Source organism: Miscanthus floridulus, chromosome 17 (genome assembly GCF_019320115.1).
Source record: "Miscanthus floridulus cultivar M001 chromosome 17, ASM1932011v1, whole genome shotgun sequence".
Taxonomy (NCBI): Eukaryota; Viridiplantae; Streptophyta; class Magnoliopsida; order Poales; family Poaceae; genus Miscanthus; species Miscanthus floridulus.
The window spans coordinates 33,208,314-33,233,824 of record NC_089596.1 but is presented as its reverse complement, the minus strand read 5'-3'; the positions used below and the strand labels follow the sequence as shown (position 1 = coordinate 33,233,824).

The window sequence follows — 25,511 nt, the reverse complement described above, 5'->3', positions numbered from 1 at the left end:
GACATCACCCAACGAGAAGTAATCAAAGCTTTCTCTCATGGAATCATGGCTAGGTGGCAATTTCAAGACTTCTGCAAAGAAAACCCAAGAAACAATGAAGAATTCAGACAAGCAGTGGAAAAGATGATTACCATAGAGGAAAAGACACGAGAAATATTCCCGGATAGAAACAACCGAGACAACCCGGACAAGCAAAATCTTCGAAATAACAGACATCAGGAAAGAAAATGTGGACCAGACAACACCGTAGCAGTCACTGACAAATCAAGGAAGTTTTCCAAGCCTAGGAGGTATGACAATATTGAAAACATGCATTGCGTCTTGCATCCCAAAGGAAATCACACCATTGGAGATTGCTACACCTTCAAAGATCGATACATAAGAAAGGATAGTAAGGCAAATACCAAAGAAGGCAATCAGGAAAAAGAAGAAGACAACCACGAAGACAAGGGAATCCAAAAATCCAGGGGGACAGTAGCAGTAATCTTTGCCGGAGTTCCAGATTCAAGAAGCAAACATCAAGAAAAGTTAGCGCTGCGAACCATCATGGCAGCAGAACCGGCTACTCCAAGATATCTCAACTGGTCACAGTATCCAATCCAATTTTCAAGAGAAGACCAATGGACTAGCATAGGAAACATAGGCCATTACCCACTGGTTCTAGATCCAACTATTGCTGGTATGACTGTCACAAAAGTACTAATCGACGGGGGAGCTAGACTCAACATCATTTTCTGAGAAACTCAAAGAAAGATGGGACTACAACTCGCCGGAATGATTACACCAACAAGCATACCTTTTTATGGCATAGTACCTGGCAAGGCAGCAATGCCACTTGGACAAATCACTCTACCAGTTACTTTTGGGACTCCCTCGAACTACCGTATAGAGTTCATCAAGTTCGAAGTTGCAGACTTCGATTCATCATATCACGCAATCCTCGGGCACCCAGCACTAGCAAAACTCATGGCAATACCACATTATACGTACCTGTTGCTTAAGATGCCAGGGCCTAACGGTGTCCTCTCTCTTCGGAGTGATTTAAAGCGCGCTTTTGACTGCGATGTCCAGGCAATCCAAATTGCAGCAAAAGCACAGGCCGCCGATGAAAGAAAAGAAATAGCCGCTGTTGCAGCAGAAATGAGCCCCGAAGAGCTAGTGATACCGGCTAAAAAACCTAGCGTCCTAGCACCACCAAAAGAAGCCGACATCAAGCAAATCGACCTGGGCACCGGTGATCCCTCAAAAACGGCAACCATTAGTGCCCACCTATCGGTAAAATAGGAACTCGCGCTCACCAACTTTCTCTAGGACAACAAAGATATCTTTGCCTAGAAGCTGGCCGACATGCCAGGGGTCCCAAGAGAGTTGGTTGAGCACAGAATTGATATCAATGAAGGCTCCAAGCCTATGAAGCAACAACTACAACGATTCTGACCAGACAAGAAGGCGGCAATTAAAAAAGAAAACACAAAACTAATGGCAGCCGGATTCATTAGAGAAATCCTCCATCCAGATTGGCTAGCAAACCCAGTTCTAGTACAGAAAAAGAATACGAACCAGTGGCACATGTGTGTCGACTACACAGATCTCAACAAACGTTGCCCGAAAGATCCGTTTAGGCTACCATGCATTGATCAGATAGTTGATTCAACAGCAAGATCTGCCCTATTATCCTTCCTTGATTGCTATTTAGGATATCACCAGATCGCATTAAAGGAACAATACCAGAGCAAGACATCTTTCATCACTCCATCCGGTGCCTACTGCTACAAAACAATGTTATTTGGACTCAAGAATGCTGGTGCCACTTACCAAAGAGCTATCTAAACATGCCTTGGTGATCAGATCGACGAAAATGTAGAGGCATACGTGGATGATGTAGTAGTAAAGACAAAGAACCTGGATACACTAATTGAAGACTTAAAGCAAACCTTCAAAAACCTGAAAAGATGGAGGTGGAAATTGAACCCAAACAAGTGTGTATTCAGAGTTCCCTCAGGACAACTACTTGGATTCTTGGTCAGTCATCGCGGAATCGAAGCAAGCGCCAAGCATATTTGTGCCATAACAGAGATGGGCCCTCCTCGAAGTGTCAAAGATGTGCAGAAACTAACAGGCTGCATGGCGGCCCTCAATCATTTCATATCAAGACTGGGCGAAAAGGGTTACCTTTCTTTAAATTGCTAAAGAAGACAGACAAGTTCGAGTGGACAGAAGAAGCCAACGAATCTTTCAAGAACCTCAAGGCATACCTAACTTCCTCGCCTGTTCTAACACCTCCAAAGAAATACGAAGATATGATGCTGTACATTACGGCAACTTCCACTGTGATCAGCGTAGCGATCGTCGTAGAAAGAGAAGAAGAAGGGTGTGTGTATAAAGTACAATGCCCCATATACTACATCAGCGAAGTACTGTCAGAATCAAAAATCTGGTACCCGTATGTGCAAAAACTACTCTACGCCCTCCTGATCACTTCACGCAAGCTTCATCACTATTTTGAAAGCTACAAGATTACCGTGGTGACAGATTTCCCACTCGGAGACATCCTACACAACAAAGACGCAACAGGGTGCATATCTAAGTGGGCAGTTGAACTTGGTGCTCTCAATATCAATTTCACCCCACGGAAGGCAATTAAATCTCAAGCCCTGGCTGATTTTGTTGCTGAGTGGATAGAAATTCAACAACCTATGTCAAATACCATCCTTGATCATTGGAAAATGTACTTTGATGGATCACTCAAGCTAGGCAGAGCCGGTGCAGGCGTTCTCCTCATTTCTCCAGATGGAAAACAACTCAAGTATGTCCTTCAGATACTATGGCAAGCTACAAACAATGAAGCAGGATACAAAGCCCTCATCCACGGGCTACGAGTGGCAATTACCCTCGGAATCAAGCGTTTACTCGTATACGACGATTCAGCAGTAGTCATCAATCAAGTCAACAAAGATTGAATACAAACCACTCGCAAAATACAGCGCAACCAATACATCTTCATAGCAATTGACAAGTTCACCAAGTAGATTGAATACAAACCACTCGCAAAATACAGCGCAACCAAAGCAGTCGAGTTCATCCAAGACATTATGCACCGCTTCGGCATGCCCAATCAAATCATCACAGATTTGGGTTCTCCCTTCATAGCCATAGAATTCCAAAGTTGGGCACAGGACTGCGGCTTCAGAATAGATTACGCATCAGTCGCACATCTAGAGGCCAACGAACAGGTTGAAAGGGCTAACGGACTCATACTAGCCGGATTAAAACCAAGACTGTATGAAGAACTAGTGGACTATGGATCAAAATGGATTGAAGAATTACCCAAGGTCGTATGGGGGCTACGAACTCAAATAAGTAGGGCCACCGGATACTCACCTTTCTTCCTGGTTTACGGATCAGAAGCCGTACTACCTACCGACTTGATCTGGACGTCACCAAGGATAGAGCAATATGATGAAGGAGAAGCAGAACAAACCCGAAGATTAGAGCTTGACTGTATAGAAGAAGTCAGAGTAAACACTACCCTTCAATCGGCAAGATACCTCCAAGGATTAAGGCTCCACTACAACAAGAATACCCAGTCTCGATCATTACAAGTCGGAGACCTAGTACTAAAAAGAATACAAAAAAACCAACGGACGCCATAAACTACTTTGTCCATGGGAAGGTCCTTTTATCGTCACAAAAATCACCGGACCGGGCACATACAAGTTGACAACTGAAGACGAAAAAGAAGTCAACAATACATGGCACATCAGCCAACTACGAAGATTCTACGCATGAAAACAACTCAAGGGAAAATATATATACAAGCCACAAGAGATCAACGTTCATGATCAACAAAGATAGCGCTCATCAACAACATATGTACTATTATGACCTATCAATATTCATGATCAATAAAGATGGTTCTTTCTCGACAAACATATGTCTTATTATGGCTTTCCCAGAGTTGTTTCCAATGAGCACCAAAAAGCAAAATGGCTGAAAAGACGCCTGAGCATAGCGGCCGAGAGCAAAAGAGCTGAAAACATGCTTGAGCCCGCTGATGAGGGTAGCTAACAAGCTAACACCCGAAACAAAAAGCAAAATGGTTAAAAAGACGCCTAAGCATACCGACCGAGAGCAAAAGAGCTGAAAACATGCTTGAGCCCGCTGATGAGGGTAGCTAACAAGCTAACACCCGAAATAAAAAGCAAAATGGCTGAAAAGACGCCTAAGCATACCAGCCAAGAGCAAAAGAGCTGAAAACATGCTTGAGCCCGCCGATGAGGGTAGCTAACAAGCTAACACCCAAAACAAAAAGCAAAATGGTTGAAAAGACGCCTGAGCATACCGGCCGAGAGCAAAAGAGCTAAAAACGTGCTTGAGCCCACCGATGAGGGTAGCTAATAAGCTAACACCCGAACAAAAAAGCAAAATGGCTGAAAAGACGCCTGAGCATACCGGTCGAGAGCAAAAGAGCTAAAAACATGCTTGAGCCCGCCGATGAGGGTAGCTAATAAGCTAACACCCAAACCAAAAAGCAAAATGGTTGAAAAGACGCCTGAGCATACCGGCCGAGAGCAAAAGAGCTGAAAAGATGCTTGAGCCCGCCGATGAGGGTAGCTAATAAGCTAACACCCGAACCAAAAAGCAAGAGACTCAGGGGACACACTTAGAAGATCCCAAGAAGCGCTACATAGTTTCGCTCAAGAAATCACTCGGACGACGCTTGTTCCTACTCCACAAGACTTGAAGGAACAAGATGAGGCTTCCAGAGCTCTACCATGAAGTGCTCGGGGGCTTGTCAATCCTAGGATGTTTTTGCAACCAGAGATAGGACCAGATGCTGGCCACACTCTGAGTTAAGTCGAAAAGAAGAAGCTAGAGATGTCCTAAGTCTTTTCAGTACTAACAAGAACACAAAGATTGTCGAGACAACGATCTATATCGAGTTGTTTACAAGTCACAGACGAAAGTCAGACAAGCACTCGACAAATCAAGGAAGTCTGTCAAGACATCAATCTACATATACCAAGTTGTTTACAAGGAACAAACGAAAGCCAGAAAAGCACTCGACAGATCAAGAAAGTTTGTCAAGACAATTATTTACCTAAGCCAAGTTGTTTATGAGACAAAGAAATCCAGACAAAGAAGACATCAATAAAAAAATAAAGAATCTCCATTCAGTTTTCAAGTATAGTGTTTTGTTACAGAAGCTGGAATACAAAGGTCGATTACATCAGGCATTGTCATCAGGAGAAGAAACATCAATGTTAAGATTATCTACAATCTTCCTGGCTAAGTCATCGACCTTAGGCTCGAACCTCTCAATAGCATCCAGGTACTCTTGGCTCTTGGCTTTGTCAGCAACCTTGGACAAAGGAAAGTCCAGAGAAAGAACCCGGACCTGGGCAAGAACATTCCTGGTACAAAGATGGGCACACTGCTTCACGAACTCCTAGAAACGGGTTGGCACTTGGGGAACGAACTAAGCCCAAGACTGACCATCATCCGCTAGAGTCCAGAGAAGGTCAGCTACTGACCGAAAAGACTTCCATAAAGCATTCCAGTTATTAGTAGCCATTACCAACTTACCAGTCAAGTCTTGAATAGTTTTTTAGGCCTGCACAAGATCCCTATCAGCTCCACGCCTAATCAACTTAGCAAGCGCGAGTTCTTCTTCAGCTCGAGTAATTACCTCCTCAGCCTTGTTGTGGTTAGTGCGGACGAGTGTCTTCATCTCCTCGATACCCTCTGAGAGCTTCTGCTTTTCAACTCAGAGAGCTAGGCCAAGCAACAAAAACAAGTCAGCAGAAAGGAAAATCAGAGTACAAAAGAAAAACAAGTCAGCAGAAAGGAAAATCAGAGTATAAAAGAAAAACAAGTCAGCAGAAAGGGAAGTCAGAATACAAAAGGAAACAAACAGAACCTGCAATACCTTTGCACTCGTTCTTCATGGACTCCACCGCATCATCCTTTTGCTTCTCCGCCTCTACCACCTGGGCACGAAGAGCCTTCTCCTCCTTTTGGTGCGTTTGGCGCTCAGTCTCCATCTCGGCTCGGTAGAGATCAAGCTCTGCCTTCAGGGCGCTTATCTCAGAAGACAACTTTTTCTCATTTTCAGACAAGAAAAAGAAGCCAGTATGATCCCGAGAAAAAGACTGAACAGAAAGAGAGAGAGAAAAGGCATAAAAAACAAAACAAAGACGAACATCCAAAGAAAGACCTTCAGAAAAACTTACCTGGAGCTTTTCCCCGAAAGAAGTCGCAAATGTCGTCAAGTTTCCCTAGGCACCGGTCAGCTCTGACAACCGATGAGTAGCATCAAATTGATGCAACACATCATCGTCCAAGCATTGACTGCTGGTTCCAAGGAGAGCAGAGGGAGAAGCCGGCGTAGGCAAAGAGGGCAAAACCAGGGCCGTATCCTAGGAAGCCCCGGCTACCTCCTCAGAAGTACCCACCACCGTGGCCACGGTCACCTCCGGAGCAATAGGAGCAGCGGTAGCAGGGGAACCAGCTTCCCTCATAGCCACCTCGCTGATCGAGCATTCCAAGTCCTGAGACTCAGTGCATAGAGGCAGGTCAGAGGACTAAGAAGAAGTTGGCGGAGGGTTAAGGGAAAGCAAGGGTCTTTAAGATGATAAGAAAAATCGACGATAAGAATATGAGTTAGGGAAAAACGAGAAGAAAAGCAAAGCATAACAAGGGATCACTTACCCAGCTATCTTCTTCTTCAGAAGACCAATAGAAGACCTCGCAGGGGGAACCACAGTGGCAAAAACATCACCGTCACTCGGTGGCAGGAGCGGCGTAGCCAGTACCGGAGCCCCAGAAGAACTCAGTGCCGGAGCCCCAGAAGAACTGGTACCCGACGACCGCTTACTACAAAGAAATCAAGACCAAAGTCAGAACAAAGGAGGGGTTCAACAACAGGAAAACAAGAAAAGAACTCACCGACGTGCGACAAGAGGCGCATCATCAGCCTCATCTTCCTCCTCACTCTCGACCAAGGCCACCATAGATCTAGCTGAAAAAGGACAAAAGTACTCGGTCAAAGATAAAAACAAATAGCAAAAGGATAGAGCGTATTAATATGCTCACCTAAGAGCATGCTAGCTACAACTAGAGTACCTGGACAAGTACTCGACCGGCGAGACTTCTTAGCAGCAGATGGAGCAGAAGAAGAACTATCCGCTCGCCCCCTCTTTCCGAAAGTACGAGGAGCTCGAGGGACTGGACGAGGAACATATTCTTCATATACGTCAGAAAATGCAGAAGAAACACCAGGAAGCATCATGGTAGTTTGAAACTTACTGGTCAAGGACGCCCCAGCAAGACTACCCCCAGCCTCCACCTTTGCAGGGACATCAGCAAGGGGAATTGGATCAGCAAAATTACGCCCCAATTCCTATAAAAGAGTAAAACAACAAGACAAGGAAGAATAAGCAAAAGTGGATACAACAAAAGAGAATCAAAAGTACCCGCATAAAGAAAAGAACAACTCACAGCAAGGGGCGGGTTCTTAGCGCTGTACTCAAGGACAGCAAGCAGAACAACGCTTACTCCTTTCAGCATCTTCTGGAGACGCTTGAGTACCTCCTCGTCGGTCAACTCAAGGGCAGGGACCATACGAGAAGGGTCCTCCACCCAGAGTACTCGAAACCATAATGTTCGCGCTCCTTCAAAGGTTGAACTCGGCGGCGAAGAAAACTCAAAATAATACCAAAGCCGGTCAAGCCTTACTGTTTTAGAGTGCAAATCCTCTCGAGAAAAGGCTTGATCGTCTGGAGCTCAGCAGTCATCACAGGGTTCTTTTCCCATTGGTCATTAACCAAGGGACTAGATCCGGAGTGAACAGAAAGAGGAGGAATCAAGTTGGCAGCATAAAACCAGTCAGCACGCTAATCCCTCATAGAATCAACCAGGTCATAGTCAAAGAATTTGCTTCTAAAACCCTGGTGAAACTGAATCCCGCAGCCACCAAGAACGCTGGTGTCATCGCGGCGAGGTTGGGGCTTCAGACGAAAGAAGTAACGAAAGAGGGAAAGAGAAGGAGGAATTCCAAGGAAAGTTTCATAGAGATGAACAAAGACAGAAAGATGAAGGACAACATTGGGAGCAAGATGATTCAGGCTAATCCCAAAATAGTTAAGAAATCGATGAAGAAAGGCAGAAGCGAGAAGGCAGAGACCGGCACAGATAAAGGAGACGAAAAGAATAATCTCACTGAGACTTGGAGCAGGGACCCGATGCTCGCCTGGAGCTCTCCATTCAGCAATGTCCTTACTCTAGATCAGACCATCGCCAACAAGCTCGCGAAGTTGGTCTTCAGTCGTTGTCGGAGCCGGCCAAACCTTTTGGGCAGCCCTCATGGCCATGAACTCTTGGTTCTCGATCACGGAAAGTGATGACTCCTCGTCCACAAAGGCTGCCTGGGACTTGCTCATGGCTTTCTTCCTACCTATGTACTAGCGGAAGCAAAAAGGCACTAGGGAAAGATGAGGCTTAGACGGCAGCGCTCAGATGATGGCAACAATGGCGGCGGTGGATTTCTGAAAACTAGGGTTTCAAGGCAAAAGCGGAGCAGTGAAGAAGAAGAAGATGAAAGGCCTTTAAATAGATTTTACAGCAGTAAAACGCGGTCCACCAGGCCCGTTTTAACACGGCATGAGGACACAACAGTCCATTTAACGATGCAGCTAAAATGACGAACGGCTCAAATCCACACAACGGTACAGTTCAACGGGCAAATTTTAGACTTATCCATCCAGCACCACGGCGGAGTGATCATATTACCACAAAAAGAACTCATCAACAATAAAGCAAAGTAGGGTTACCTCACAAGGAGCGCAAAAAACCGGTCCTTACAGAAAGAACTCAGAAATCTCATCAACAACTGGGACATTAGGAAAATAAAAAATTACAACTCAGAAGATAAGATTCTTTTTATTATAACTGGTTTCAAAAAATAGAAGATTACACATCTTACAAGACCCAACGAACTCAGTACCACGACAAGCAAAGTAGCAAAGAGGAACTCGGACACGGCTAGGCTCTAGAACGACTACGTGTTCCAAATTGCTACTTGGTAGGACGAACCGCCCTCGGCTACACTGCTTTCTTCAAAGGACGGACGCAGTGCATCCAAGGTGGAAATCAGTAGCACGGCGGGACAATATGGAGCAGAGAAGGCCAGCAGGTATCTGTCTACCCAAGTCCGATGTGATGCTGGATATAGTGTTGATCTGCACCGGATAGTCTCAGGGCAGGCGACGAGGATCAACCTAGAACTACCAGATGAAGGAACGAAGCCCACATCACAAGACTTCCTCCAACTACAGCCACGTACATCCTGGTACATTGCTGCTGGGGGATTAGTCTACCTCTAATCCCTATCACAAGACTTTCTCCAGCTATGATAAGATATACAAGAACTACAAAATACGCCCGAGGGCTGCTCTACTTCACAAACTATCATATTCATGACTACAGAGACTTCAGAACAAGCAACAAAATGCTCAATGAATCAAAACAGCACTCCAGGAGGGTATTTATAGACCGAAGGAGCGGTGCACATGGACTAGGAGCACCAACAAAACAAGCCTAAAGGACACAGCGAAAAGACAGAACTCAATAATGGAGGACTCAGAAGTGAAGGAACAGTACTCGAAAACGAGCATATTCGGAAGAATATACCAACACTGTGCAGCTCGTGAACAAACAACATTTATACTCAACTACCACCATGCAACTACACCTGACAAACAGCATACTACCAGAGAACATGCCAATACCCTGCTTTCGGGTTCTTTCTAAACAAAAGAACCCGGATATATGCTCGGAGGCTGCAACAGGAGAGGTTTTCAGTTATTTTGGACGACAGAAGATTCAGGACCCTCCAACTTTTTGTTCCAAATAGCAAGAGGCTCGGGGGCTACATTCAGTGAGTGCACTTTCTTTTCAAAAAAGCGCACATCACTCAGAAGACTTCTTCAGATCAGGAATTTTCAAACAACATAAAGATTCAGGACCCTCCAACTTTTTGTTCCAAATAGCAAGAGGCTCGGGGGCTACACTCAGTGAGTGCATTTTTTCTTCAGAAAAAGCACACGTCACAGAAAAGACTTCTTCAAAGCAGACCACTTCAAAACCTTAAGACAAAAAGAACCCGGAACGAGCCATATCCGAGTTCTTTTTTACCTTCAACGAAGAAACAGAGCAGTTTCAAGGCAAGATCCTCCAGCTCCTTGTTCCAAATAGCAAGAGGCTCAGGGGCTACACCCAGATGGATGAACTTTTTTTCAAAAAGCACACACCACTCGAAGATCCAAAGAAGCGCTGCATGGTTTCGCTCAAGAAAACACTCGGACGACGCTTGTTCCTACTCGACAAGACTTGAAGGAACAAGACGAGGCTTCCAGAACTCAACCATGAAGTGCTCGGGGGCTTGTCGGTGCGGGACCCACGGGATACCTCGCAAGGAAGGGGGAAGATCTAGTCTAATTAGGATTCTTCCCCTGTAATCTTAGTAGTAGTAGTATTCTGTAATCCTACTAGGAACTCTCATTGTAAACCGACTAAGATTCTGACCTCCTGACTATATAAAGGAGGGCAGGGTTCCTAAGGACGGGCGACTTGATACACAACACAACACTTGACAATCAATCCAACGCAAAGGCTAACGCCGACTAGACGTAGGGCTATTGCTCGATCGAAGATCGAGGGTCCGAACTAGAATAAATCGACTATCTCTTGCGTTTACCGTCGAGTTCTGCATACGCTGAAGCCCGAACATACTGCCCCGGGGACCCCCGTGGCAGGCTATCGTTGGTAAAACATTGACACAACCCAGTGAATTTGTCAATATAGTCTTGGACTGTGGCTGACTGGTGGATATGAAAGAGCTGACGAACTAGCAGTTCATGCTGATCTTTACCAAAGCAGTTCATGACCAGCTCCTGAAACTGCTCCTAGCCCCCCGAGCGAACCTGCTCCTCAATCGATTGCAACCAACACGCCGCGCGCAGTTCCGCCATGGAGGCGTCCATCGTCGGCTTCCAAGCATCAAGCACCTTTGCGGCATCCTCTAGGGAACCGACGCGGGCGCCGATGGAGTGCTCGACCGCATCGATGCGATTAGTGAGGTTGGTTTGCACAGACTTGAGCTCATCGAGAATGAGTTTGGTGTTGAGATCCATGGCACCGAGCTGCTTGCGGAAACGGGTGAAATGCTCGTGGTCGATTTGGTGGGGCTCCAGGGTGAATCGATTTCCGGCGACTGGCTCCCACACCGATCAGATCAGCCTCGGCACGGACCTACGGGTTCATCACTCGTTGCCGCAGCACCGAGGACGATCAACCAGCCGTCGAGGGTTACGATCCCAGATCAAGGTGGAGGAAAAAAATCAGCCGAGAATCGAGGGCTCTGAGTACCAATTTGTTAACTCCAAGACGAGTTCTCCAGATTGAGACGAGTAGCAGTTGATTGGAAGGGGGAAGGAGAGCAAAGCAAGGGGATGGTTCTGACGAAGCTTGTAGGAGACAAGTTGATTGTTACACGCTTTCTCATACCCCTCTCTCCTCTAACCTATTACACATATATCAGATTTCCCGGAGGGCCACCGCTTCACGCCGTCGCCCACTCATCTCCGCTGGTACGCGTGCTCGGCACCTTTGCTCTGCTGGAACGCCTCGGGTGCGGCCCAGGCCCATGTGCTGCGGCCTCCTCTTCCGATGCCGGGCACGGATCCGCATCTTGGGCCGTAACAGGTATATACAATCGGACTTTCAGATCCTGGTTCACTGCATCTCAGGAGCCAGGAAGACTACCGGAAGTAGTGCAAAACCAGGGAGAATGCGCCAAACCTGAGAATCCCCCTTTTTGCTGCTACATTGTAGAACGAAGAAGGAAGAAGAGTCGAGATGCCCGCAAGCGACTATTTGGGTGGGAAAAATTTTCTACGCGACAATGTCGCACCGCACTCCCGTGCGACAACCTGTAGGCAGCTGACACATGTTCCTCAACTTTTTGTGTTCTTTTCGTGGGAAAAATATGTGATGCAGACCAGGTCCCGTGCAGCACCTCTCCGCTACCGTGGATCAGTTGATGTGAGATGCAGATCAATCCAAATACGTGGAGTACTTTTTTTTTATCATATACGTGATGGAGAGTTCTGTTAACCGAAAACATCGGCTGGGATCACGGATTGGGGCGCTGTAAAGGACCAGCCAACCGTTCATCAGGTCACATCAACGACATTGATGATGTGCTGCACGGGACCTCATCTGCATCACGCCTGTATAGATTTTTTTTCCCCTTTTCACGCGTGGTGCCTCAACCGCATGTGTGCAAGCACCGGTACCGGGGCAGGGCCGGCCCTGGAGGGGTGCGACGGCCGGGGCCCAGCCCAGAGAGGGGCCAAAACCCAAGTATGTAACCTCATTAGTCAATATGTGGCCTTCCCAACATCCTAATGACAGTTATCTTGTTCATATATATAGAAAAAGAAAAAAAAATAGGTAGAGAACTTCCCTGTCAAATGCTTAAAAAATGCGAGCCGTTGGAATTTTACTATGTTACCTAAGAACATTTGTCAGATACTGAGAAAAGAATACAAAGGAAATTAGATGATCTGTTTATTCAATCACAGAAGGGTGCTATGCATAAGGTTTTTTTCAGCTCTGAATAGTGTTCTTGTCTAGTGGGTCTCTCCAGTGTTGTTCAATCACAGAAGGGTGCTATACATAGGTTTATTCAATCACAAAGGGGTGTTACCGAGTCACAAAAGGGTGGTATACATATGTTTATTCAATCCCAATTAGAAGAACATGTTCAAATAGCGTTAAATTGAGAATATGTCATGGATTTTATTTCGCTTTGCAAGTGAATATATATATATATATACATATATCTAACAAACATGTACATGGGCCCATTGCGATAAGTTCACCTTAGGCCCTTAAAAACTTAGGGCCGGCACCGTACCGGGGACACGCGTCAGCCGCTTACTAGTTGTCGCACAGGAGCGCGGTGCGAAACCGTCGCATAGAAAATTTTTCCATTTGGGTGATTGTTGTATTGTAATGGTATTGTACCCAATGATTTTCCAGCCCAAAACCTTCCGGCTATCCAGTAGCCCGAGATATCCAAGCTCAACTTCTTCTGCTTCGGGCACAGCATAGATCCAGATCAGCCCATCTTGATTTTCGAATCCTTCAGGCCCATATCGTGAGGGCCTGGCTGAACGCTCAATTGCCCAATGATAGCGCACTGTACAGCAACACCATAGAAAAAGAGATCCACTTATATTCCTGTTCGTATTCGTACGTTGCTACGGGACAACTATTTTTTTACTATAAACACACGAATCGCACGATAAGATAACAATACTATTAAATTAAATATCGACGTCAAAGTGACATTTAATTCAAAAAGCAAAGTTCATGAAATTAACACAGTCACGAAGAGTGCGACGTCGCAGGCTCACAAACTCTACTGTATAGACTTTTTCGTGATATGGCTAAGATAATATTTTATATCGGCAAAAAGAATTCTACGATATACATTTCTTTCATGCACCAATAAATCCATGAATAAGTTCCGCTGTATCTCCATATAATCATGTACACATATGTTCGAGTATATATGCAAATAGGTTCGTGCCCGTGCGTTGCTATGGGACAGCTAAACTTTTGTACTAAAAACACACGGATCGCACGATAAGATAACAATACTGTAAAAGTATATGACCGACGTTAAAGTGACATTTAATCCAAAAAGCTAAGTTCGTGAAATTTACATAGTCACAGAGAGCGTGGCGTCGTGGCTCATAAACTCTACTGTGTAGATCTTTCCGTGATACGACTAAGATCATTTTTTATACCGGCAGGAAGAGATTTCCGATATTCATTTCTTTCGTGCGCCAACAAATCCACGAATAAGTTCCACCACATCTCCATACCATCCTGTACACGGCGCTGGCAAGCGAATTAACCACAACTTATATAATTAGTTTTATAATTCATGTTTAGTCCTCCTAATTGATATCTAAAAAATCAATGTGACAGGGACTAAAGTTTAGTCCTAGGATCTAAACATCCCTGACTCTCGACTCCTGCTGGCTGCTCATGTGCACCACCATGCCTATGTGTCTGCACGTATATACTCTAATGTCAGAACGTCTAAGATGGTCTTTATTGTCCACCTTTTGAAAATATCATAACTTTAAGGTTGTCATTTGTGTATGCTGTAGGATTGGGATATTTTGTACTGATCCATGAGGGTGTCCATGAGAGTCGAAATTTTTTATGACATTATGATGTCTAAGCTTACCAATCAGACAGAGACGAACTTGATTGTTAAAATATTTTCAACACTGCTTTCATATACTCCCTCTGTCCCAAAATAGAATTTATTCTCGCTTCCCGAGAAGTTAACTTTTTTTTAACTTCGACCAATTATATATAAAAGAATATTAATATTTATAATACATAATTAGTATCATTACATAGAACATTGAATATATTTTTATAATACACTTATTTAGAGATATAAATGTTGCACGTATTTTTTACAAACCTAGTCAAAGTTGAGAAAGTTTGACCTGCACGCATCCCATAACAACTTATATTTTGGGGTAGAGAAAGTATATGCTAATGGGAGTAGTCAACTGGAAGTGGTGATGAACACAACAATACTTTCATATTATATGCTAATGGGAGCACGAAGAAACGCAGGAGAATTGACCTATATACTAATGGTGGGAATATTCATTTAGGAAATTGCAGTAGGTTCATCAGTCTCACCATGTATAATCTGCACATCTTTTATTTGGCACCACTGATGTTTTCTTCCATGCATGATTATTGTTTCTTTCCATGCATGTGGCCTCAGGTGATCGATTTGTTTCCTTTAAAGTAGACGGAGATCGCAGGGATGACAGTTTCTTTTTCTATCGCGCCTTTCCTTTTCTCGCTCGCCCGTTAGACAGCGTGGGAGGTGGGATCGCTCGCATGGGGTGGCAGACGGACGAACCAAGGCAATTTGCGCACCGGTGTCCACACTTTGTTCTTTTTAGTTGTAGAAGATAAAAGAGGATTGAGAGGGAAAAAAACAAAGGTGTAACAGATCTCATTCCCTGAAATTTCTCTCCATCCCTAAAACTGTTACCCTCTCCATCAAAGCAAGAGGAAAACTAAGACCTGTTTGACAGCCGGAAAAAAAACTCCAACAAAGCAAGTGAGGGGCTTCACCATGAAAGGGAAAAGAACTGAAGGCCTATTTGGCAACCGGAATTAGCTTGGGGCTTCAGTGCTTCACCATGAAAGGAATAAAAACTGAAGGCCTATTTGGCAACCGGTGCTAGCGAGGGCTTCACCAAAGAAGCTGCGGGAGCTAAAGGAGGAAGGAGCAACGAAAAAACGAAAATACGAAAATCGAGACTTGGAGAGCCATTTCTTGCTGTCCTTGAGTAGAGCTGAAAGCCTGAAACTACTCAAAAAAGAACTCGAAGGCCTTTGGGGAGCTCCGTTTCCCAGGCAAGTAGGCAACCCTTACTGGAGAGACTCCAAACACGACTAGAATCCGCTTTCGCTTCACACACCGCCCCGCAGGCGCGCAGCCGCGCCGTGTCACGCCGCAGGCCAAAAGCCGACGAGGCCGGGGGCAGCCGAATCGGTTTCCCGTAAAACTCCAGTACAACAGCCCTAGATTCTCAGTAAATGGCAACCTCAATGCTCTGCTCACTACCCAAAGGATATGTAAAACCAATGCTATGACACAAGAACGAAGAACAATTTGCAGACATTCAAGCCGGATAGGTATATCCCACATTTTCCATATAGTCAGCAGGGTTCATATGACGAACAGTTCAGAGCTCATTACACCATCCAGACTCCAGCGACAAGACAGCCCCCTATGTACCTACTATAATTTTAATTCCCAAAACGAGCATCAGACGGCACCTCCACCCAAGTCAAAAAGTCTCAAAAAGTTTATTGCAGGTCCAAAACGAACAAGGGGATATCAGAGCTCAAAAGTTTAGAAGAGATCCAAAATCAGGGCAATTCACCGCGCAGGCTGCTGGTTGTAGTGGCTCTTCTCTTTCTTCTTCGCTGCAGCAAGCCTGGCACTCCTTGCTGCGGCCTCGGATGCAGCGATCTTTGCTGCTGCGTCCATCTCTTTGCTTGACTTCTTTTTCTTCATTGAGGCTACCTTCTTTATGCGCTCCTTGACATCCACAGAAGCTGTATCTTCATCAGGTTCTGCAACAGCTGCTTCTTCCGACCCATCAACCTGATCATGCACTTCCTTTGGCTCCTTTGAAGACTTGTCTTTCTTAGATTTCTTCTTCTTTGAGTTCTTGCTTTCTAGAGGAGCAGGTGCATCGTCCTTCTTCTCTCCATCTGCAGCTTGATCTGCACCTTTCTTACCTGCAACAGAAGATTCAGCATCACCATAAAGGAAGTGGCAAATCTTGAGCCAGCATGGCCAACCGGTAAGGCATCAGCACGACCAGATTGAGTTTGTTCAGTTGTCATGGAATTATTCCTGAAGGGAAATTCTTTGGAGAAAGAGAACAGCATGTATTAGAACTTACCATTGGATTCATCTTGAGTGGAATTGTTTGATGTCCCAAGGCCCAACTCAGCCAGAACAGCATCAAGTTCAGCAAGTTCTTTTTTCTTCAATTCCTTCTTGGAAAGTTGTCTTTCAGTATCTTTGGGTGGTGCAGGTGGAGCTGCAGCATTCTTCACAGTTGGTTCAGCAGGGACAGCATCTTCTGCTTCATGCTCATGGTCCTCATCGGCATCATCATCAACCTCATCATCAAGGCCATCATCTTCACTCTCAATCTCCTGCAATGTGTAAGAGGCATTTAGAGAAACAACATGGTATATTCAGGTAAGAATATTGCATGATATAGTTAGACAGAACTGACAGCATATAGAGCTAAAATGGAAGACATGGAAAGGTAGACAAAATAAGCTCAGTCGATGTATGACTTGGGAGGCAAGAGTACTTAACAAATGCAGAATAATATGCTCGAACATATTTTGAAATAGGAACAACCCAGTAGTGGCCTCTTATGATGCTCTAAACCTAACATAGTAGCATGGTAGCATATATATAACACCTTAAACAAAAGAACTTCTGATGTTCTGATCCACTCATGTACATAGCTCAATGCAATTTAAACTCGATGCAGATGCAAGACGCAATCGATAATATCACAATAAGGCGGCAATGTTCACAAATGGTCCAACGATATAAATGAGAGACACTATTTCATAACAATAATCAATGTGTACAAAGTTTTTTCGTCAGCCCTGCTTTATTTCGATTAATCTTATGCAGGAATGCATTTAGATTTCTGGAGGTACTAAACTAGTACAAAAGGTATGCCAAATCTAGAAACAAAAAGGCAAGAATCAAGGAATCAATATGGCCACATGCAAAGATAAAAACGCATACCCTTGTAAAGATATTTTAGTTGCATATCAAAAATAGGCAGGCGGCACTAATCCAGCAATCCAATCTATCTGTAACTAGACTACTAGAGCTTGACTGCCCAAGGACACTGATGTTGCTTTTGTGTCCATGAAGCCCACTAGCCATTGCTTGTTCCCTATCTGATTCCCTAACCTACCCAAGTTTTTACAGAGTTATTTATTTGTATCGCAACATTTTCCACTTCCCATATGTGTACAATTCTCAGCAAGCGTTATAATGCTACGATTACAACAGCAAGAACTAAAATTTCTCGATTTCTAAGGACACTGAAGTTGCTTTTGTTACCATGGAGCCCACTACGTGTTGTTGATTCCCTATCCAATAACCGTCTAAGCTTTTTCTGAAAAGAGGAGCATCCCCATTTCCATTAACGTCATACTTCTTTTTTTTTCTACTTCCCACATGTGCGTGATTATTATTATCAACTTACGTTACGATCCTATGACTGCAAGCCTGCAACAGCAGGAATTTTGATAACTTAACAAGTCCGTTCATGTACAATCAAGGCTTATAATTCTTTGATGAAATCTAGTAACCTGAAACCGCAATCCGTTACTTGCTTACCGTGTAAAGCGTTAATTCAAATGTTCCCAGGATATAACGGCTAACAGCATTTTGACAACGGATAACGACAACTAATAGCCTTATCATTCAGCATCCAAATCAGTGCAGGATACCTATGACCCACTAGGCAAATTTTATTCCATGAAAGCACTCAAACATGATACTAAAACTAGCGACTGCGAGCAATTGTCTTAAGATCGCTCTCCATACCAACATCAAGAGTGCATATATCAAGAGTGCATATATATAGAACATAAACATAGACTTACGTAATAATAAAAAAGAAAAGGAAATCCTGGCCTGACGAATTGTGAGACTCAGCTATCCACAAAGCACAATAAATAAAGGGAGAAAGAAAACGGGATGGAATTGAAGCGAGACAGACCTCTTCCAGTGCGGGCGCGGCGTGCTGTTCCTTGGCGGCGTCGCGGTGGGCGGCGTCGCCCCAGACGGGCATGGGAGGCGGCGCGGTGGTGGCGAAGTAGTCGTCGTCGTCGTCGTCGTCGACGTCGGCCCAGGACTTGGCGGTGAGCGGCGCGGGCGCCCAGAAGACCTCCGGCTTGGGGTCCTCCCTGTCCCTGGCGGCGGCGGGCTTGGCCGCCGCCTTGTCCGCGGCCGCCGGCTTCTTCTTCTTCTTCTTGAGCGTCTCGAGCGCCGCGAAGACGTTGCCGCTGCCGATCTTCGGCTCCTCCGCAGCCGCGCCGCCGCCGCGCCTGCTCCCGCCGCCCGCCATCGCCGACGCAGCAGCCGACGCGAACGCGGAAGGGGAAAAAAACAGAATTCCGATCTCCGACGGTCGACGTACGGTCTCCCGATCTGCGGCGCGAGCTCGTAGGCGGGGATGGAGAGGACGGTGTGGGAGTGGAACCGAGAGGGAGGCGACGGCGCTAGGGTTTTGCGGGATCGGTCGGGGACGGGTTGGGTTTGAGTTGGATTTGCGGTGCTCGGAGAGGAAGACGAGACACGAGAGGCGAGGCGACCTGTAAAATTATCCGCGAGTAGAGAGCACAGAGCAGAGAGGCGACCTGTAAAATTATCTGCGGCTGCGGGCGTTTCGCGTTTGTAGCTGTGTTGTGCTGTTGGCCATGGATGAAAACGGATCGTATATGGACTGATATTATTGATATTATATTTATTTTTATATTTTTATTCGGATTCGGATTTAAATACAGATAGTGTAACTATGTCGGATAGAATATGATTGGTTATCGACATTATAAATATGCGATTTGAGTATTCGGATACGGATACGGTATCGAATGTTGGATATCTGAACTCGGATACGGACAGATCTCAACCTTTCTAAACGGATTCGATTTTAAATACGGTCGGAAAATATTCGTACCGTTTTCAGTTGGACGGCGAGCACAGAGGACGACGCGTTGGGTTGGGTTGGGCTGGGCTGGGCCGGGCGGTGCGCGCCTCTGTCCCTGCTGTTGTACTGGTTGCCGCCGCCTGTGTTGGTCTTGTCTGCTTGGGCCCGGATCTGGATAGGATCCTGCGGTGGACACGGGCTCTAAACAGAGGCCACAGACCAGGACGCGCACAAGTTTTCAAGAGTTCAGAAGATCCCTGTCCCTGAGACCCTGACGAAGTATTCAATCATAGTCCTAAGTTTTAAAAATTACTAATTAAGAGAAAAAATACTCAAAAAATCCATATCTATGTCGCCACGTAATTTTTAAAGGTCTAAAACTCTTTCTTTTTACTCTCTCGCTCTCTTCACCATCTGGTCGTCGCTCACCCTCTCGTCATTTTCACTTTGTCCACCGTCCGTCGATTCTTCGCTAGTCGCCCTTTTATTTTTAACTTTTGTTTGAGTTTAAAGCTACGAGACCTTCGTTAACATCGCACCATTCATTCATAGCCTCATCATCTGAGCCTGTTCATATTGTGGTGTGCGTTCAAGCAATGTGCCTTATCTTTTACCTTTAAACTCATAGCAGGTGTACACGGTTACCGCCTATTTAAATTGGATCAATCTTATATTTGTCTTCGGTTTCTCGCTCTCTCCACCATATGTTCGTCCCTTCACCCTCTTTTGTCATCAATTACACTCACCGTTCTCTTTCATTTCTTGGTCCATCATCCCTCACTTTCACCATCATCTTTCCTCTTTTGTCCCTTTGTCCATCGTCACTCACTCTTACCTATCTTGGTTTGAGTTTGGAGCTGCAATTCGTTAGCAATGCACCACCCATGTCATGGCCAGGTTGTCCGAGTCTGTTCGCTTCCTAGCATGTGTCTAGTTGTGTAGCTCAAGTTTTACCTTTCAAACTCAAAACAGGTGCACACAATAGCCACATAATTAAATTTGATCAATCTCCTACCGCTACTAAAAAAAGTCACCACAACCAGTTCTAAACCCCTTTTCACTGCTGGTTTTGGCCCTCGACGGTGAGGATGGTGATGACAATTATCATCACCACCGGTTCGTGTTACTAGCCGACGGTGATTAGTATGTCCAAAATCCTAAAATTACGTGATTTTTTGCGTGAAGTAGTAGTGAGATTCAAACCTAAGGACCTGGCCTCGTGTGTATCTCTCTGACCACTATACCCCCAAAAGTCACTTGTATCTACATGGCACATCCATTCCCCTAGTATTCACTTTTTAGAATTTTAAAATGAATATTTGGGACCGTAACGAATTCAATGAAAAAGTCATCAACTACAAAGTTGTAGTTCTCATTGAGATCTACAAATTTGGTTTTGGTAGTTTTTTCATTCGAGGACATTTGGCAAATTTGAAATTTAAGTTGTGATAACTTGAGCCATACTTGACCTCAAATGATTTCGAATGAAATAGTCATAAACTATAAAGTTGTAGTTCTCATCGAGGTCTACAACTTTGGTTTGGAAGATTTTCCATCCGAGGTCATTTGAATTTTTTTATTTCAAAATATTAAAACTCACCATAAATGATTTCTAATAAAAAAATTGTCAACTAAAACGTTGTTTTTCCATCTAAGATCGTTTGTACAATTCAAAAAAATGAATTTCAAAATATGAGAAACTCAAACATATGACACCATGTCGTGTCTTATATGAATTGAGCTCCTTCAACTCACCTCCCCCCTTCATCCGTACAGGGCGACTCAGGGGCGATCCCACCACCACCACCAGACCGCTCACCACTGCGCCACCTCCCCGGCCGCCGCCGTCGCTCTCTGACTAGCGGTGGTGGCGGCCCGCTGCGGCGCCCAACAAGGCCCACCGCAGCTACTTCCTTCTCCCCCTCCTCTCCTCCCCTCCTCGTCGATACTTGAGCAATAATTTCTCTAGTGCTAGGACTACTGGCGGCGAGCAAGGCCTCCGGATCCGAGCTTCTTGGACCTAGATCTGGCGTCCCCTGCCTAAAAGCTCTAGTTTGGTTTTGATGAATTAATAAAACCCTATGTTCTAACCTAATTTATCAAAGTGATTGTAGGGGTATTAACCCCTATACCCTTATGGCTAAGCTTGGGCCGGCCCAGGATCGGTGGGTCCGGTCCACCAAAAGACGACGTGCGGCCCAGGCTAACCTGATCGGAGTCCCGCGCAAGGAGTCAAGGCGGATTTGACGATCAATCAAGATCCTGGTCGGTTAGAATAGGAATCCTTATCCGGCCACATATGGCAATTGTAACTGGCTAGGGTTAGTTTCCAGATCTGTAACCCTGCCCCCGGACTATATAAGGCGGGTAGGGGACCCCTCTAAAAAACATCTCTCATTGACATACAGCAATACAAATCAGACGTAGGACGTAGGTATTACGCCTTCTTGGCGGCCGAACCTGGATAAAACCTCGTGTCTGTCTTGCGTCACCGTCTTGTTTGTGGCTTGCGCATCTGTCTGCCGACAATCTACTACCTTGGGCATACCCCTAGGTAGACTGCCGACCATATTTCGTCGACAGTGGCGCGCTAGGTAGGGGGTGTGCGTACTGCTCTCCAAGCAAACAAGATGGTCATCATCTCCGGCTCCATGGCTACGCCGAACGGCTTCACGTTCACCAGTTGGCCAGATCACCTGGACCACTGGCTCCGACGACTTCATCGCCATGACCCCGGAGGAAGCGTGGATTCAGTCTGCGCCGACCACTGCTGCACCTGCATCGGCTACGGCTCCGACCACGACGGATACTGGCTCTGACCACGATGGATCTGGCTCCGACCATGGTACATCTGGCTCCGACCACGCCTGCATCACCTTTAGCCACGCCGACAACTCGTCATCTGCTTCCCCTGCTACAAAGGGAAGTGGATCGACAACACCGACCTACTCGACTCCATTGATCGGGTCGGCACCAAACTCGCTGAAACCCTAGCTCTGGTAAGTACTGATTCAAAGTCAACCTAATGAGTAGATAACCACTCCCCACAATAGATCTACCCGACCAGCTCAGACCAGTCAGTCCTGCACAACTTGGTACAGATCTCGTGGTCACATCTACTCTTGAAGGGCGCTCTGCTCATCGCCGGCCAGCCTTCGCGATGGGTCTTCGGCTCTTCGAGTATGAAGCCTTGACTGGAGAACCACCAGGTCCAGCCCTACGGCCTGCCAAACGCTGCCTCCTAGCTACGCCTACAACCTACAACGCCGCTTGGATCTATGTTTTATGCACCGACCTCAGCTGAAGCCGCGCAACTTCGTCAATATGATCCGGATTGAAGATTATCAAGAAGGGTCCGTCCACATAGTCCAAGAGGGCGACTCCAGCTCCTCGTCTGGCACCGACATCTAATGCATCTGTCCACACCGAGCTTCAGCATCACGAAGATGAAGGCGTCAAGTACGATCTGGATATCCCTAGACCATGCCCCGGGGTTCTCACAATTCCCGTCTTTCCCGCCAAGACGAGGGGATTTGATCCATGTTGTCAGCAATGATGAACCAGCCAGTAGTTGGCAAAACAGAATAAGAAAGGACTGCACGCGAAGCACGCAATATTGACCGGTTTAATCACCGACAAATCGAAGCCGAAGCAGACCAGGAGGCACGATGCATAAGGGTCCAGCCATGTGACCTCAACGATGCTTTCGACAGGGTAGGGGACAAACAGGTCTTCAGGACTCCAAGTGCCAACATAGCCGTCGCCATGGCGAACAATGCAATGACTACCCAACACCCCGGAAACCCAAGCAGTTCATGATGAAAATTTAAGCCTATCTGACGGCTGCTATGGCCCTAGACCACGGAGATTGTAAACCAAGCTCAGGGCTCCATCCATTTTAGTCGAGTCAAGCCACAGCCGCCTAGCACCCAAGTCGCTCATAGCCACTCAACCAACGTGACTCGCGCAACAACGACCCATCAGACAACCGTCAACGTGGAAACGGTGGCCATGATGGTGGCCAGGATGACAACCGCCGCTGGGACGACAACCGTCGCGACATCCGGGATGATGACCGCCGGGACAACCGCGACAATCGCTGCGATAACCACGGTCGCAGGGCTAATCTAGATGGCAATCGAGATCGTCGCGATGGCAATAACGATCTCTGCCATTACCTTGGTGGACGCGATCTGTGCGCTCGCATCAACCAGAGAGCCGACGACTGAGCATCCCACGAAAGTTATCACTGTATGGAATATGACACTGCCCATGGCCCGCCGGGTTTGAAACAGTTTACTCCACACCTTCACCAAGTCATATGGCCCAAGAATTTCAAGCTCGAGAAACTTCAGAAGTATGACGGCAAGGAAAACCCCGAATTATGGGTCATGCTTTACGAGACTACGTGCAGATCAGCCATGGCTGACGAGCACGTCATGTCTAACTATTTCCCAGTCGCTGTTGGCCATGTGGGTCACCAATGGCTGGTCAGCTTACCGGCGAACTATTTCAACTCTTGGCAGGAGCTCAAGCAAGCCTTCATCGATAACTTCATTGCTACTTGTGAACAACTAGGCAACAAATACGATCTGCAACGGATTCGAGATCGAAAAGATGAGCCACTACGCGAGTACGTCCGGCGTTTCTCGGAGATGCACATCAAGGTCCCATAAATCTACGACAACGAGGCAATCGAGGCTTTCATCACCGGCCTCCGCTTCCACGACGCCCTAAGGGACAAGCTTCTCCGTAAGAGACCTGATTCGGTCACAGCGCTCCTGGCCACCACTAAGAAATATGCGGACGCCGACGACGCTAAAAAGATAATTATTGAAGAAGCAGCAAGAGTTCCACGCTCCGACCACCCCCCACACCGCGACGACTACCGCGGCAACCGTGGTCGGAACGACAATTTTGACTGCCGCAACTAGCGCAACGACTCTTGCGACCACCGTGACCAATGTAATCAGCGGCGTAACCGCCGTGACGATTACAGGAGCAAGCGTGCTCGAAAAGATGACAGCGAGGTCAACACCGTTAAAAAGGGTGGCGGACGTCGTAACTATGAAGACGACTACGCCAAAGCATTGAAAGGGCCCTGCCAGCTCCATCCCAAGTCAAACCATACCATGGAGAATTGCCGCATCCTCAAGTCTATCTACACGCATCAACAGGCTCCGGATACGTCCGACAAGCCTAACGACGCAGGGGAACAGCGCAATGATGATAACGACGACGATGATGCAGACCCTTGTCACAAATACGTCAAGCCAACTGATCACGTGCACACCATCATCGGAGGCAAAGTGTCCATCGAGACCAAACGAGAACATAAGCTGCTCACCCACGCTTGCTTGAACGTGGCCAACACCGACCATCTCCTCACCGATCCATGGTCCCTCCGTGGTCTCACCACGAAATCTCCTTTAGTAGAAAGGACCAATGGGCCGCAATACCTGAGCCAGGGTGTTTTTCCCTGGTCCTTGATCCTTGTATCAATAAGGTTCAGTTCGACAAAGTACTGATCGACGGCGGAAGCTCCATCGATATACTATTCAAGAACAGTCTGCCCGCCCTGAAGATAGCTCAGGCGGACCTCAGGCCATACGAGGCATAGTTCTGGGGTGTTCTCCCCAGACAGAGCTCTACACCTCTCGGGCAGATCACGCTACCTGTGCAGTTTGGGACCCCGGACCACTTCCGCACCGACTACGTCAACTTCGTGGTCGCTAACTTCGACGGCACCTACCATGCTATTCTTGGTCGACTGTCGCTCACCAAGTTCATGGCCATACCTCATTACATGTATCTGGTGCTCAAGATGCCTACCGAGAAAGGAGTTCTAACCCTCCGAGGCAACGTGTACGCAGCTTATACATGCAAAGATGATAGTTTTAGAATAGCAGAGGCTCATGACCTCTCTATTCGCATGGCCCAGACCGTGCTCGATGCCAAGAAGACCTTGACCGACCACCAGGAGATCCCAGAGCTCGAGGCTCCATGCAAGAACATTAAGTCTAAGGAGCACAAGGTGATCCAGCTGGTCGACGGTGATCCCAGCAAAACGGCCCTTATCGGGGCCAACCTGGATCCCAAATAGGAAGACGCGCTCGTCAGGTTCTT

At 46.4% G+C, this 25,511-nt stretch overlaps 1 protein-coding gene across 1 annotated transcript; it reads right to left on the bottom strand.

The window, feature by feature from the left end:
• Window positions 1-15,789: 15,789 nt before the first annotated feature.
• On the bottom strand, window positions 15,790-19,135 carry LOC136516741 (uncharacterized). The gene is made up of 3 exons (XM_066510225.1): window positions 18,456-19,135; window positions 16,593-16,851; window positions 15,790-16,425 (listed from the first exon to the last, which is right to left on the bottom strand). The coding sequence occupies exons 1-3, from the start codon at window positions 18,801-18,803 to the stop codon at window positions 16,061-16,063; spliced, it is 972 nt and encodes a 323-aa protein (XP_066366322.1). The 5' UTR covers window positions 18,804-19,135; the 3' UTR covers window positions 15,790-16,060.
• Between the last annotated feature and the right edge of the window lie 6,376 nt (window positions 19,136-25,511).